At 55.9% G+C, this 16,496-nt stretch overlaps 1 protein-coding gene across 1 annotated transcript in view; it reads left to right on the top strand.

Moving 5' to 3' along the window:
• Positions 1-16,496, top strand: part of CACNA1C (calcium voltage-gated channel subunit alpha1 C) — a 463,376-nt gene that overhangs the window by 364,932 nt on the left and 81,948 nt on the right. The window contains exons 12-13 of the mRNA XM_065888236.1: positions 3,815-3,975; positions 4,792-5,017. Coding sequence (XP_065744308.1) covers positions 3,815-3,975; positions 4,792-5,017 — 387 coding nt within the window. The remainder of the gene's footprint in view (positions 1-3,814; positions 3,976-4,791; positions 5,018-16,496) is intronic.

Below are 16,496 nucleotides of genomic sequence, written 5' to 3' on the forward strand. Positions count from 1 at the left end.
CATGCCCCTGGGGCACCTCTACTAAGCCCGCCTGGCGCGCGGCACCCTTGGGGTCTGTATCACCGACCCGAGTTTCCCGTCTGTTTGTTAAGCTGAATAGCTAGTACTTGGCTTGGGGAAGATGTTTCAATAGATGTTTCTTGAACGTGTAGCTAAGTGAGCAACACGGACAGTAAGTGTGACTGGAACTTGGCAGCTGGGACGTCTAGAAAAGTGCACCGCCGGGAAGCTGGGGCCCCCGCTGAGCCCTAAAGCAAGGGGGGGGACCCAGAAGGGGAGGCTTGGTGGGGGGACAGCCGTGTCGATGGAAAGGTAGGAGCCGGGCCAGTGCTGGGAAGGGGTCAGGTGGGTCCAGGCGAGCGAGCAGAGCTGTCCGGTGGGAACGCAGCGACGCACGGGTTTGAAGACGTGCGAGAGACATGTCCGTGCCCACCGTCACCTCCAGGTCTGTGTCCGGGAAGTTCCACTTCTCGAGGGAACAACTTTCCCAGTGAGAGTGAAGGGAACGTGAATAGCAGGCAAATTCCTCCTCCCTGTTTTATCGTTTAATTTCTATATCCTCCGTGCATATGTAAACACATAAATGCACTTACACATTCTAATAAACCATTGCGTTCATTGTGCAGTAGGAAGCGTTGCCAGGACACCAGTTGTCGAGCAAAGCTGTATTTTGAAGGGTGGGAGGCGTGTCATTATCTTTAAATACTTTCTCTGGATGGTAATTACTCCACCCCCGCCCCGGCCCGAACCCACGTGACTCTCCTGAGTGGCTGTCTCGGGAGCGCACGATTCCACGGGTGCCGCCCCGTCCGTCACAGCTGCAGCTGCAGGGCCTCCAGCAGAGCCGCTCCAGACCCCAGGCATGTGGCACCCGCATCCACCAGCCCCAAACTTGGGGAAGAGCGCAGTCAAGTTCTGGGTGTGAGACAGAGTTGGAGTTGGTTCCTCCAAAATGTGGAAGAAAGCAACCGTGATTCCTTTGGCCTCTGAATCACAGTTATTGGTGATTTTTGTAAATGAGCTTGTCTCTATTCAAAACATTCTTTGCAACTACAGTGTAACCTATTGCCGACTTAAAAAAAATGCACAATGTGAGGGTTGTGAGTTAAGTCTTATTCGGGGCAAAATGAGGACTACAGCCCGGGAAACAGCATCTCGGATAGCTCTGAGAAACTGCTCCAAAGAGGCAGGGGGAAAGTCAGTACATATGTGATTTTTTTGACGGGGGCGTACATAGAATCCAGCACATATTTTCTGCAGAAGGTTTCTGCTCGTCTCGTGAAGGTTTCTGCTAGTCACGGGCAGCAGACGTCCCCGTGAAGGATCTTAGTGTTTTTGTAAATAAGAGGAGTTAGCTTTTCCCGGAGCACAGAGGGCCTCGTTCCTGATCTCCGCCCTGAGCTCCTTTCAGGGGTGTCGAAGGTCAGCACCTGCAGCGGCTCGTGATTTAATCCTCGTAGAGGTAGATGGCAAGTGCCCATCTGCAGGTGACGCTATTTAAGACTGGATATGAGTTTGTCCTGAAAACTCGTTTTTCAGGGGGAATAAGAAGTCTTACCAACTTTGTCTGCAATATCACCAAGCTGGATCGCAGGAGAGCAGCAGAGTCCCGCCCTGGCGACAGCAGGTGCCTGAGTACCGTGGTCCAGCACCGCCGGAGGCCCCCCCGCTAGGGACCACCTGGGCCCCTGTCCCATTGCCTTGTCCCCCTGCGCCCTCCGCCACCCCTGCTGTCGCCCGGTGGTGTGTCTGGAGCGTGGAAGCCTCCACAGTGCATTGGGAACCACCGTCTTCTGACCCCCAGGCCTTTCTTCTCCATGTAGCAACTTTCCCCACCAGTAGCAGCAAACGTCCCTGCCAAGGTTTGGCGCTCCCTGGAGGTGGCGTCCCCGCCCCCTCAGTGACGGGGGTGAGGTCAGGTCAGAACACCACCCCCTTAATCCTTTCTTTCCTCCCTGCCCTGCAAGCCAAAGCCAGGTCCTCCTGCAGCTCCCAGGCAGCAAGGCCCGCCTTAGATGTGCCCCTCGCTTTCTAATCTCAGAGCAGATTTCAACAACGGTGTGGCAGCAGGATTTCCCACGGGCCGTAGGTAACAAAAATAACAGAGTAGAAATATAAATAAAGTCAAGCTCTCCAGAGGGCCGTCTGGGGCGTGTGGAGGGTCCTAACAACAGAGTCTTGAGCCTGGGGACCTGGGGACCTGCGACTTCATGTAGATATGAGTACAGGTGTCCAGGACGACAGCCATCACCACCACCACCCTGCCTTCTGTCCCAAAGCGGGGGCTCTGTCCTCAGCCGCCCGGTGGGTGTCCCTACGGACACGACCTGCAAGTACCTCAAGGTGTTTTCCGGCCGAGTCCCCCTCCACAGGGTGCCCGTGCTGGTGACAGGGCCTCCTCCAGACACCCCTCCACCCTTTCTCTCTCCCCTGCACTCGTGGTCAGGGTCAAAGGCCTGCTGACTCCGCCTCCAAAGTCCACGTCACCTCACTCTCCTCCTTCCTTGAGTAAAGCTGTTGCCTCCATCACCTCCAGCCGACGCTGGCCACGGCACCCCTCTTACCGTCCCCCAGCTGGACGTTGACCGTGTGGCTGCTGTCGTTGTGTTTGGTTTTCTGGAATCAGATCCCCTCTCGATACAGGGCCCCCGCAGTCTCCCTGGCACCCCTGTCCCTCACTCCTCACATGGTGTTAAACTGGTAACTGTTTGGTCAACGGAATTACCAAATATATCTGCATATTCTCTCGGTATCAGGAGGATGAAACTGGGGACAAGCTGAAAACCCGTCCACCACTGAGTCCTAAAATGTGAGCGTTTCCTTGGGGTCATCCGGCTTCACGGTTGTCAACCATGGTTACACATGAGAACCATCTGGGGAACCTTAGCAAACAGCAACGGTATTTGGGGGTTATTTAAAAATTACTCAACCCCAGACAATCAGATTTCATTGTGTTGGGGCCCGGGGCCTGGTGTGTTTTTGCTGTGTTTTTTAAACTTTCCCCAGGTGGTTCTATGTACAGCCAGGTTTGATGAAAGTCCCTAACCAGAGGCCATGTGGGCGAGTGTCCCACGGCCCATGGATGAGCTTTCAGGGCCCACGTATGGCGTGAACTTGCGTGTAGAGGTGGGGGCAGTCTGCCCGTTGTTCTGAACGGAGGATGTAATCTTAAAGGACTCCACAGCCTCCCCTTCAAGTCAAGCACCGCTGGTCCAGATTCACCTCCCACTCTTCACGGATGAGGCAGCTAGGGGAGCGCCTGGCGCCTGGGCTGCAGGCGGGAAGAGGGGACGCTGCTGGCTCTGCCCTCACCCGGTGTCAGTCCAGACGCCCAACTCCAGGGTCCTTGGTTTTCTCCTGAAAATCGCGACAACGCCTGCTTTGCAGACATGTTTAAAGGATCTGGGAGAAGGCATGAGAAGTGCCAATACGGTACCAGCCAGACATGGAGTTTGCTAATGGTAACCATTACTAGTCCTAGTAATACTAGTCTTACGACTTGCAATACTTCTAGTGATGCCATCACTATGAAATTAAATAACCTCCCTTCAGCTTCAGGCCAGACGCTCACACAAGGCTGGCCTTGCTCGGGGTCACAGGCCAGGGTGCCACAGTCCCAGAGGAGCAGGGACCCCCCCCCCAAAGGCCACACCACCAGCCACGAGCCGGTGACCTTGGTGGGATGCTCGTCTCTTCGGCCCTGGTGAGGTCAGGCCAGTTCAGGGGAGGGAGGTGGCCACCTTGGGGCATGTCGGCCGGGGCCCTGAATTCACAGCCACCTCCCGCCCCGTCCTTCTTCTCTGCCCCTTTGCAGCCGCTACTGGCGCCGCTGGAATCGGTTCTGCAGGAGGAAATGCCGCGCGGCCGTGAAGTCGAGCGTCTTCTACTGGCTGGTCATCTTCCTGGTTTTCCTCAACACGCTCACCATCGCCTCTGAACACTACAACCAGCCCCACTGGCTCACGGAAGTCCAAGGTGAGAGGCCGCCCGCCGGCCTGCGTTACTCGGGCTGACTCGGCCCTGCCCCGGGGCGGGGAGGCGGGCCGCGCCGGACACACCGCGGCCTGGCAGCTCGTGAGCCGCTAAAACGCACCAGCTCACTCCACACAGACGGGGCTCCCGGCCATCACCACTGGGTCCAGGAGACACGGTCACGAGCCGTGGCTTGTTGGGCTACATCAGATCTTTGGCTGCCGCCCCTTCGCCCCCAGTGGGTTTTCAGTACCTGGGGCCTCAGTATGGCCTCCAGGTGTGCTGGCCAAAACCTGTGAGGGGCGGAGAGCACAAAGCCAGGGAGAGGACGAGTGTGGCCTGAGCACAGGGAATGTCCTCGATGGCAGTGGGCCCCACCAACCCTCCCTGGGCCCCGGAAGGGATCTCCCTGGCCAGAGCCCTGGTACCGACCCGGGGGTCAGGCGAACACGGCCTGGACCCGGGGTGTCTCCCGGAACCCAGATGGGGTTCGTCTCCCGGTGACAAGGGCAGACAAGGACCCTGGCTCCGGCTCTTGGCTGGTTAGTCTAGGCAGATGGCTCCCCCTCGAGCCTCACTTCTCGTCTCTGGAAAAGGGGTGTGGCAGCAGCCCCACGGCCTGGCAGAGTCGCTGTGAGGGGCAGAGGATGCGGGGGTTCGGGGCCGTGCTGGAGGTCTGCTGCGGTTGTAACTAGACCCCTCCCCACCAAGTCCACGCAGCGAGGGGTGTGTGGCGGGCTCGAGCTTTGGGGTTTCCCCGCAGGGATCCGCCACGCTCACCTCCTCTCCCCCTCCCGTCCCCCGTGCGGGTCCCCGCAGACACGGCCAACAAGGCGCTGCTGGCCCTGTTCACGGCGGAGATGCTGCTCAAGACGTACAGCCTGGGGCTGCAGGCCTACTTCGTGTCCCTGTTCAACCGCTTCGACTGCTTCATCGTGTGTGGTGGCATCCTGGAGACCATCCTGGTGGAGACCAGGATCATGTCGCCCCTGGGCATCTCCGTGCTGAGATGCGTGCGTCTCCTGAGGATATTCAAGATCACGAGGTGCGTGGCCCGTCACTGCCCCCGGGGACCCAGGGGAAGGGAGCCGCTGTGTCCTGGAGGATCTGTCCCGGGCGCGCGTATTCGCCAGATGGCGCCTCCTTTAGAGGGTCCTTTGGCTGCTCATACAGACAGTGCAGGGGTGGCAGCCGTGGGGCCTCCAGGGGCATCGGGGACCCAGGCTCCTCTGTCCCTGCTTCACCAGCCCCGGGCCTGCCCTCCACCGAGATCACAGGCGGCTTCTGGAGGCCGAGCCCTCACCTGTGGGCTCGAGGCAGGAGAAGGGGGCTGTCCGCTCCTTTCTGGGCTCCCCCGGAATCTCACCTATAGCTCAGCTCTTGGGGCTGCCCGGCCCCTAGAGAGGGAACCTGCTTTTGTAGCTGGGCCTGTGCTGAGCGTGTGCGGTATGAAAGGCAGCCACGGGGCCTTGACACGCCCCCGTCACCCGCCACCCACCCGAAGGCCGCGGTGCCCAAACTCCCCGAGGACCGGCGGGGCGGGGACGGGCAGCCACTCCAGGACAGCAAGTTTCCACCGTGTTGTGACCCATTCTGGGTGGTGAGACCAGCTTATTGGATCACGACCATCATTTTTATTGAGAGATAATCCACATACTATGTAATTCACTCTTTAAAGTGTCCAGTTCAGGGGGGTTTTATGTATTTGCAGTTTCACAGCCAACACCATAGTCCCGTTTTAGTGCGTTTCCATCCCCCAAAAGAAGACCCCACGCCCCCTCTTCCCTCCTCCACCCTCCCCTCCAGCACCCATCACCGCCTTGCCTCCATCTCTGCAGACCTGCCCTCTCTGGACAGTTCATGTCCGTACGACCCGTGCTGCTTTGTGACCAGCCTCTTCCACCTGACCTGATGGTTTCAGGTCTCCCCCATGTTGTCCAGAGATCGGCGCTTCATTCCTTTTTCGTGGCTGAGCTGTATTCCACTCTAATTCCTTTATCGTGGCTGAGCTGTATTCCACTCTAGTTCCTTTTTCGTGGCTGAGCTGTATTCCACTCTAGTTCCTTTTTCGTGGCTGAGCTGTATTCCACTCTAATTCCTTTTTCGTGGCTGAGCTGTATTCCACTCTAGTTCCTTTTTCGTGGCTGAGCTGTATTCCACTCTAGTTCCTTTATCGTGGCTGAGCTGTATTCCACTCTAATTCCTTTTTCGTGGCTGGGCTGTATTCCACTCTAGTTCCTTTTTCGTGGCTGGGCTGTATTCCACTCTAATTCCTTTTTCGTGGCTGAGCTGTATTCCACTCTAATTCCTTTTTCGTGGCTGAGCTGTATTCCACTCTAATTCCTTTTTCATGGCTGAGCTGTATTCCACTCTAGTTCCTTTTTCGTGGCTGAGCTGTATTCCACTCTAATTCCTTTTTCGTGGCTGAGCTGTATTCCACTCTAATTCCTTTTTCGTGGCTGAGCTGTATTCCACTCTAGTTCCTTTTTCGTGGCTGAGCTGTATTCCACTCTACGGATAGACACCACGTTTCGTTTATTCGTCCACCTGCTGGTGGGCGTCTGGTTTATGTCTGCCTTTTGGTTCCCGTGAATGATCCACTAGGAAGCATTGTGTTCAGGTTTTCGTGTGGACGTATGTTTTCCCGTCTCTTGGATACAAGGAGCAGAATTTCTAGGTCACGTCATAAGTCTGTAGTTAAGGTTTTCAGGAAGTGCCAAACTGTTTCCCAAAGAGACTGGACCACTTTACATTCCTACCGGCGATGTATATGGGTTCCAGTTTCTCCTCATTCTCGTTTTTAATGGAAGAATGAAATAGGGTGGAAAACATCAGAGTGCCTCATGTGAATGTAAACACGTTTCACAAAAATCCCCGGGATCGTGTCTGGGTCGCAGTATAATATGTATTTCTCACCGTGGGCTGGGGTCTTTCTTGGAGGGGCACGTCAGAAGCACCTGAGGGGGGGGGGTTCCAACTGTGCGCCCAGAAGGACAAGCCTCCCACCCTAGAGTCTGATGCGGGGAGACTGGGCGTCAGTGAGATCCTGCTGGGAAGAGTGGGGCTGGTACCGTCCGTGCCAGGCCCTGGACTTAACTGTCTCTGCACAGAGTGCTCCGAACTTGCGGGGTGGTGGGGGGCTGCAGGGCACCTGGGTGTGACTGTTCTCTTCCCAGTTCCCTCAGCAGCCCCCCTGCCCCAAACACACCTGCTCCCGTGGGTTCGTTGAGGGTTAGGGTGAGAAGAGGCATTTAAAGAGTTGAGTTCAGTGCCAGGTATAGAAGATTCTTGGTAACCAAGTGTTCGCTGTGACTCTGATTGTAACTGTTGTCATTATCAGGAGAAGGAAGAGGGAGGAAAGAGCTAATGGTGACACACACACACACACACACACACACACACACACACACACTGTGGCTGTATTTGGTCGTCTGCTGTGTACACACTGTCTGTCCAGCTCTGAGAGGCAGGAATCGGGCTGCATGGTGTGGGCTGAACCTGAGAGAAGCGGACAGTCCAGCTGAGGAGACGGAGTCCGCTCCTGGGAGACAATGAAAGGAAAATCTAAGACAGAATGGAATGAGCTGGCAAAATAGGCAGGGGCGACATCTGCCTTGGGAAGCTGGGGACAGGAGAGCATCCCTGGGGAAGCCTCAAGGTCAGAAGACAGACTCAAAGTACAGGCAGGAGTTAAATCCCCAAGTTGGATACTCCTGGGCAACACTTGCCTCGCCCCCGCCCCCGGAAGGAGCTCTTCCTCAATGTCTGAATATCTTGACGCCACAGAAAATCCTCGGTTCCAAATGAAAGTAGTAGAAACATCATGGCGGTCCTGGTGAATGTGCATCAGCTCTTGGTCTGTGCTAGATAGCCTGACCCCCGTGCGCGCCTGCGTCTGACCTGTAAATCTTCACCATCACCTATAAGAGAGGGTGCTGCTATCATTAGTGCCGTTTTCCAGATGAGAAGACTGAGGGAGTTCAGTCGCTTGCCCAGGGTCGCAAAGCTGCTCAGGGATGAAGCTGGGATCACGAGGCTCTGTGCCTCGACCATGACCGTGGGCTGCAGGGCTGATGGCTAAGCTCTCTTGTCTGTCTCCAGAGACAAGACCTAAAGGATTTTGACTGACTCTTCTTGCTCCTCCTGGGTCAGCCAAAGCTATTTTTCATTTGGAGTTTCAGGTGCCTCTTAAGTAATTCTCAAAAGTCCACATGCTTGGGGCTTTGTCTTTGTTTTTTCAATTCCTACAGAAAAGAATTTTGCTCCCAGATATTCTCATGGCATCTTGAAGAGACTTCACATTCATTCTGTTTCTAATCGGCAGTTTATCTATTTCTAATCTGAAACTATTGCCAGGAAGCCATTTTTAAGTCTGTCTTTATCAGCGAGCTTCCTGAAGCCCCTCCACAAGAAGGATTAGTGGCATTTTCGGATCTCCATAAAATCCGTAAACAGAATAATTTCATGGTCTAATTGGAAGTTACTTTAGCAAAGGCCATCATCTTCCTGTTTTCCAGTCTCCAAACTGTCTGGGGGCTTTTGGAAGACAGCAAAGAGTCCAGGTGTGGGGGAGTCCCAGGCCCCCTCCTGAACCTGGTCTCCAATACACTCCAGTGGCCAGGAAGTGCCTAAAATAGGGGCTGGGGGGTGGGCATACTGGTCCCCTGAGACAGGTCAGCCTGGTCCTGCCATCAAACAAGTCTGTTTCTCCCTCCTCTTTTAAAATCTCTTGGAGGAAACTTTGCGCCATCCCGCTACTATTTTTAACAACGTTTTCTGGACCAGTGATTGTGATTCTCAGACCTAGGTGACCTTCTCAGGAGAGCTCATTAAGGACCCATCACTCTAGAGATTTCAGCCAGCAACTCCTGGGGAGCTCCAAGCCAGTGGCCCAGTGACCTCACTTTGAGAAACTCTGGCCTGATTTTCTGCCGCTGCCCTTTGTCCTCTTTCTTGTCTAAAAATAGGAAGCTTCATGTATAATTGGAAACTTGATTCTTCCCTCTCCACTCTCTCCTCTAGACAGTAGCCCCGACCCGGTGAAGACGGTGTTTCTGATGGCTCTGGACTGAGAAAACTCATAATGATAAAGACCTAATAGGAGTCCAGCAAAGTTTTAAAATTGATTTTAATTTTATTAATTTCTACACACCTGAACACATTTGAGGCTCTTCATTTAGAGTGCTAGGATCCATGGATCCCCTCCTGTAGTTCCAGGCTGCCCTCCTCCCACCCAGGGCCTGTGGTCTAAGGGCCAGGAACACCGATCTAGACCGTGGTTCTCAGCCATGACCTCATGACCCTTCAGTATGTCCAGAGCAGCTCGACAGTGTGTGGCAGGTCACTCGCTATTACTAAGAGCTAAAATACCAAAATTTGTGAATGGTTTCTTTTTTGTGTGTGTGGCACGCGGGCCTCTCACCGCTGTGGCCTCTCCCGTTGCGGAGCACAGGCTCCGGACACGCAGGCTCAGCGGCCATGGCTCACGGGCCCAGCCGCTCCGCGGCATGTGGGATCTTCCCGGACCGGGGCACGAACCCGCGTCCCCTGCATCGGCAGGCGGACTCTCAACCACTGCGCCACCAGGGAAGCCCCAGATGGTTTCTTTTTTACATAGCAAACACAAGTACATTCAGTATTGCTCTTGTAACACCCTCACTCTTGGTCACTCGCGTTCCTGAAGGCTTTAATGAACGAGCAAGAACCGGGTGGGTTTACAACTGATCCGTGGCCCCTGCGGGAAGAGAAGCTGTTGGTTTATGATGACAATGAGCTGTTAGCCTGCTTACGTTTTTGTGGCACTTTGTCAAAATCTGAGCGTGCCTTAGGAAGTATACAGCGTGTAGGCATATCATCCATCCTGTGGGTCTCATTTTTATATAAAAAGACTGGGAACCCTGCACCAGGCTGTCGGTTGATCACTGAGTATTCACAGTGCTGTGGGTGGGGCACTGCAGGGTGAGAAGGTCCGGGTACCTCTGGGAGAACAGAGAGGCACGCACGCGGCCGAGGCCTTTGTCGTCTTTGGGCCTTCCAGCTGCGTGATGGATGGGGCTCTTTCTCCTGCTTTGGGGCTCTCTGGGGCTCTAAATGTTGCCCGTTTCGACATCTAGTTTGCCGTTTGTTAGCCCAGCCTGACCTTCCCTCTGAGGAGGAAGAGCTTCAGTTGGCTTCGATCTGGGTGTGGCCCCGAGGTACTAATTACGTCTCATTTTTTATACAGTCGGTCCTCACGGGCAGCACAGCCCCTCCAGCCCTTGCTGTTTTCCCTCTTAAACCCTAAATGCTTCTCTTTCCTCCACCGCTCCTCCCCCGCAGCTCCCTTCGCCGTCCCTGAGGCGTGAGCTCAGACTGACTCAGCACAGACAGACTCACTGGTGAATCGTGACCACACAGGGGCCCACAGCCCCGAGGTGCGAGCCTTTTGCAAATCCTCCAGACTCTGAGCTCTCCGTGTAACTGCCGGTCTGGCCACAAGCATCAGGGCCCCCTTCTCAGGGCCCCAGGGAGGCTCTGAGCTCCTCGCGGGCCACTATTATAAAGGTAACTTTGGCGTCCGCCCAGTTGCTGGGCCGGGGCCTGTGGAGAAGGCAGCTCAGACGCCAGAGCCCGCGGGCGGCCGTCAGCGGGGAAGGTGCTCATTCTTGGGGGTTGAGGAGACAGGGGAGGACGACGTCTGGCTCCCTGTCTCACCCCGACACAACCACAGGGCCGACTGGGGACTCTGAGAGGCTCACAGGAGCCCCGCCTAAATCCCAGGGTCGAGGCCAGGACACCCTGCCAGTCGTGATCAGCTCACATCCCCCAGGGGGGTTCTGTCCCCCGTGTGACCGAGGCCTCTGACGCAAACAGGGAAGACAAGGCCTTTGAGTTTGTTGCCCAGGTGGGGTTTGGCTCGAGAGTGACGGACATAAACTGTGCATCCGGCCCGGGACAGAGGCGGGGTGGGGACCAGCAGGGTCTCGGCTGGCAGGTTTGGCCCGGGGTGGGCAGGACACACTGCTGGGGGGAATGATTCCAAGCCACGGGAGGGATGAAGAGAGACCATGACCCCGAGGGTGACCCGGCAGGGGAGGCGAGTCTCTCAAGCGGCCTGTGCTTTGGGGGCTGAGACCCCCAGTGCTGGAGGGTTCTTCTGTGCACGTGGACACACGCGGGTGTCATTCTGAAGAGGCGGGGCTTGGGTTTTCTCAGTTTCTCTACAAGGTTCAAGACTTTGAGTCCTTTGTTCTGCTGGTGCCCACTTTTCTCCAAAGCGCCTTCCTTTTTGGCGTGTGTGTATTTCGGTCTTAATCAATTAGGATGAAAGCCCCCTTCGACGGTGAATATGCCGTCAACCCTCCAGTTCACCACCCGCCAACCTTCCTGGAGGGAGAGGGATCCTGGGACACGGGGCCACAGTGGTCACAGACACCAGGACCAGACTGACATCGAGAAGGACAGAGGTGCAGGATCTGCAGGGCCTTCCCATCGCCCTGCCCGGAGGCTGCCACCTGGCACCTAAAAGCCTCTTTGGTATCAGTGTTGAGGAGAACACACCCTATTCCCTGCCATCTGCCATGGCGAGCCAGGCCCCAGATTCCAGCCGTCTCCTCAGAGCTCCGCAGTATCCCCACAGCGATCCCCGTGTCGTCTTCCAGGGAGTGCACGTAGGGATGGACGGCCTTCCGTCCAGCGAGCGGGGTCCCTCGTGACGCCAGGCCACTGGCACCAGCTCTGCTCGGTTACTGCTCCAGAGGCACAGAGCACAGGTGGCAGGCCACACGCGGGGACCTCCACCCTGCCCCGCTGCACGGAGGCTGAACACACGCAGCACCCACAACCGCGACCTGGTCCACGGGCAGCATCTCCTCAGCCCAGGTGTGTCCGTGAGCAAGTGAGTCAGGTACTTGGGCGCAGTCTGGCTCATGAACCAAGGCTGGCAGGTGCCCTCAGACCTGCGGCCACTTGTTCTGAGCCCCCGGGGGGGACGCTCTCCCCAGGAGAGACTCGTGTTCACACTGCTGTCTGGAATCCTACCCAAGCGTCTAGAAGCCACAGCGACCCTACTTTCTATGTAGCAAACGGAGGCATCATAGACTGTTTTTCTTTTTTCCTTTCTTTGAATCAAGGCACACAGTTGATCCTTGAACAACAGGGGTTTGAACTGCGAGGGTTCACTTCCGTGCAGATTTTTTCGCACTGCAGGTCTACACAGTCCGAGGTTGGTTGGATTCGAGGACACGGGCTGTCGAGGTATTCTCGGATTTTCAGCCGCCGAGGGTCGGCGCCCTAACCCCTGCGCTGTTCAGGGGTCCGCTGTCATTGACGTATTACATGATACTCGATTCAGGTGAACAACATAATGTCTCCATGTTTGTAAACATTAGGAAACGATCACCACAGTCAAGCTAACATCCATCACCACACACAATTTTTCTTTTCTCGTGATGAGAACATTTTAAGATCTATTCTCTTGGCAACTTTCCAGTGTAAAATATAGTATTGTTAACTGTAGTCGCCATGCCGTGCATCACATCCGCAGGACTTATTTGTTTCATAACTGGAGGTTTGTAGCTTTTGACCCCTGCACCCAGTTCGCCCACTTCCCCCCACCCCACGCCTCTGGGGACCAGTCTGTCCTCCTGACACATAATAGCGTGACAAGTGGTCTGGTGGTGGAAGCTCAGGAACCCCCGGATCTAGGGAAGCCACAGGATCAGAAGTGACGTTGGGGGGAGGGCAAGAGCCGTTCCTCACCTCTGAGCAAAGTGGGTTTGACTCGGGTGAGTGTGAGACCCACCCCCCAGCCCTGCTCCACACACACGGGGTCTGTGTCCCCTGCCTTCCCTCCATTAAGCACAAAGGTGTCGTATTGAAGATTTGTTCCTTCATCCAGCAAAACACTCCCAGGCACCTCCTTTGGCTGTGCTCCCAGCACAAGCCCTGCTCTCTGGACCGTCCCCCTGGAGGGGATGAGTGTGTAAAATGCAGGCTGGGGGCAGGGTGGCTGCCAGGAGGGCGTTGCACAGGCCCCGGGGGACTGAAGGAGTGAGCCCTGCAGACCCCAGGGCCGGGCCGGCCAGTGGGGGGCCGGGCTGCAGCCTCGCAGGGGGTAGCAGTGGAGGTGCGGTCCACAGGGTCTGCGGGGCCTCAGGCGGGGCCTTGGAGAGTGTCCTTCTGCGCGGCCGAGGAGGGGTCGGGGGTCACAGGGCGCCAGGAGTTGTCCCGTTGTCGAGGATTCTGAGAGTAGGAACACGGCCAGGGCTGTCCGCCGCGTTTCTCACCGTTACTGTGCCCTTGCCCTCTGTGATTACGGAGTAATCCATGGAGAGATATCAGGGCCTGTGAACACCCTGCTCTCCAGAGACCTTCCACCCGTGACGGTCTGTACCTGAATCACTGACTCATTCTGTCATTCGTTCGTTCATTCATGCATTCATTCATTCCTGCTGTCCGTTTGACACCGTCTGTAAAGCAAACCCCTCTCGCCTTTCTTTAACGTCAGTGGATTCGATTTTTTTCAGTGTATTATAACTTGTTACCGTCGCTGAGAGCACCGGCGGCAGTGCGTTCGCGGCTCCTCGCCTGGGCGCGAGGTGGCGGGGCGGGGGGAGCAGCTGCAGGGGGCGGGGGCAGGACCGGGGAGACGCCCGCCTGGGTGGCAGGTGCCGGAGGGGCTGTAGCCCGGCTCCAAGGACGGGGTTGCGGCTGTGGGTGTGAGGCCACCTGGAGGGCGACCCCAAGGGTCTGGGCTCAAGCCAGAGACGGCGGCTGTGCTTCACCGCGACGGCGTGATGGCGGGGCGGGCCACGGGGCTCGGTCAGGCCAGCGGCTCGTGCTGGGAACCCCCCATCGACTGAGAGACGGCCGCGCACCCCTCGGGACATGGGAGCAGGAGAAAAGCCTTCCGACCCGAGGCTCGGCCCCTGTAGGCGGCTCAGTAGACCTCCTCCGCCCAGCGTCCCCAGAGGGTCTCCACCACCCCCATGACGGGCGACACAGCCGTGCTCCGTCCAGGCCCTCAGTCCAGGCCCGCGGGCCGCACCCCACCCCGGGCAGACCCCCTCCCGCACGGTGACTTTCTCCCTCGGGTCTGGGGCCTCCTTGGCCGGCGCCCCTGGGCCCGTGGCCGGCAGACAGCCTGAACCTCAGCACTGGGCTGGTCTATTTCCCTCACGTCCACGGGCCTCGGGAGAACTAAGGCACCAACTTTTATGGCCATGAAGACTTTCCCAGAATATTCTGTGCACTTTAGGGGCTGTGTGACCTTAAGCCCCAGGCAGACACCGTCCACCACCACCCCCCCGCCCCAGTACAGCGGGACGTTCCCGTTACAGATACGCTCCGGAGTCTCGGTTCCTAAATACCGGCTTGCCGACGGGGGCTGGGTGCTCGCACAGCAGTGATTCATGGTTCTGAGCGAGGCCTGGGAATCGGCATTTAGAAAATGGTTTCCCACCCCCGGCATGTCATCTCCAGACAGGTTTGGGAGCTTTCAGTGTAAGAGGGGAGGGCGTCCTAGCCCCCACAGAGGTTCTCTAACTCCTTGCTTAAACAGAACGATTAGTACAATCTCTAGCCGACCGGGGCCAGGCAGCCCATCATACCAGGTTGCACAGAATCTATGTGAGGACAGAGATGCAGGGGATGGAAGGAGAACCTCTGGCCTCTGCCCTCAAGAGCTCAAGCCTGTTTGGGTGAGACAAGGCTGTCACAAACGTGGAACAGGTAAGAGCCTTTCTAGAGCAGATACAAATCAATGTATATTAACATTCCGCGAACAGAGGGCGAGTGGCTGGCAGGCAGGGCAGAGGCGGAGCAGGGCTGAGTCTGGAGCACGAGAGACTCCAGGTTGGGGAGACGCTCATGTTTACACCCAAACTGTTGGCCCATCTGCTTCTGTCACTTATGGAGCTGTTCCCCGGAGAGAGGTGCCCGGGTTGGGGCGCAGCCGCCAAGCTGCAGCGGGGCGTGGTTTGCAAGGCATTGTCTCGAGCAGCAGAAGCGATTCCCTGTCTGCCTTGGTGAAGAGCCGGGAACATCTGAGTGGAGGAGATCAAGGTTGTGACCTGGAAGCCAGCTGGGTCGGTTAGCGCTGCAGGGAAGTGAGACGCGCTTGGCCAGCTGGGCGCGTGTCCCTTTCGCTACAGTGCGTTCCTCACCATGAACAGACCCTGTCCCGGGTCCCCAAGCCCCTTCCAGGGCCATTCGTGTCCCCCCACTTCCCCAAGAGAGGGCTTTTCCCCACCCGTCCCCACAGTGCAGGGCATCCGCGCTCACAGCGGAGAGATACAGGGCCCCTCCAGCCGCAGGCTGTCGCTGTGCACTGGGTGTGTTTGTTTGCTGCAATCCGGGATCTCCCGAGCTGGCCTGCGTATCGGAATCCTCTACGACCCTTGTTCAAAACAGATTTCTGGGCCCCGGACGACAGCCATTGAATCAGAATCTCCAGAAGACAGGCTTTTGAAACAAACCAACTCTTCGGACCGGCTGAATTTGGGAAGCCTCAGTAAACCACACACCCCCTCTTACCCACGGGTGACCCAGGCCACCCTCACCCGTGGGTGACCCCATTCATGACTGGGCTGGGCTGAGGCCCACATTCTAGAAAAAGAAAATTTTTTAATGTGTTTTTTTGTCTAAAGATCAGTAGTGATAACAATAATTACTAACCTTTATCACCTGTGTGCCGGGCACGATACTGGGGTCTTTTTTTTAAATGAAGAGCTGGAATTCTATTTTTTCTAGTTTTACTGAGAAATAATTGACGTGCATCAGTGTCTGCGTTTAAGGAGTACAGCATGATGGTGTGTCTTCTACACATTGTGGAATGATGTGACAGTAGATGTAGTTGACATGTGTCATCTCGTAGAGACGGTGTGAAAAAAGAAAAGAATTATCCTTGTGATGAGGGCGCTCAGCATTTACTGTCCTAACTGTGACACACAGCAGTGGTGGCTACAGTGGTGCTGTGCGCTACATTCCTCGTATTTGTCTATAACTGGAAGTTTGTACCTTTGATGCCCTCCCTCCTGTTCCCCCCCCCACCATCCCCCGCCTCTAGTAACCACAAATCTGACCTCCTTTTCTGTGAGTTTGGTGGGGGGTTTTGTTTGTTTGTGTCTGTTTTGGGATTTTTTTTAGATTCCACATATCAGGGAGGTCATGTGGTATGTGTGTTTCTCTGTCTGACTTATTTCACTGAGCATAATGCCCTCCAAGTCCATCCATGCTATAGCAAATGGCAAGATTTTCTTCTTCTTTATGGCTAAATCATATCCCATTGTAGATAACGTACACCACATTTTTCTTTCTCCGTTTCTCCGTTCATGGACACTTAAGTTGTTTCCGTGTCTTGGTCATTATGAATAATGCTATAGTGAACGTATCCTTTGGATATGTTCCCAGAAGTAGAATTGCTGGAGGGTATGGTAGCTCTGTTTTTAATTATCTTGAGGAAGCTTCATTCTGTTTTCCACAGCGGCTGCACCAACTTACATTCCCACCAGCAACGCACAAGGGTTCCCTTTTCTCCACATTCT

This window comes from Phocoena phocoena, chromosome 11 (genome assembly GCF_963924675.1).
Source record: "Phocoena phocoena chromosome 11, mPhoPho1.1, whole genome shotgun sequence".
In the NCBI taxonomy this organism is placed as follows: Eukaryota; Metazoa; Chordata; class Mammalia; order Artiodactyla; family Phocoenidae; genus Phocoena; species Phocoena phocoena.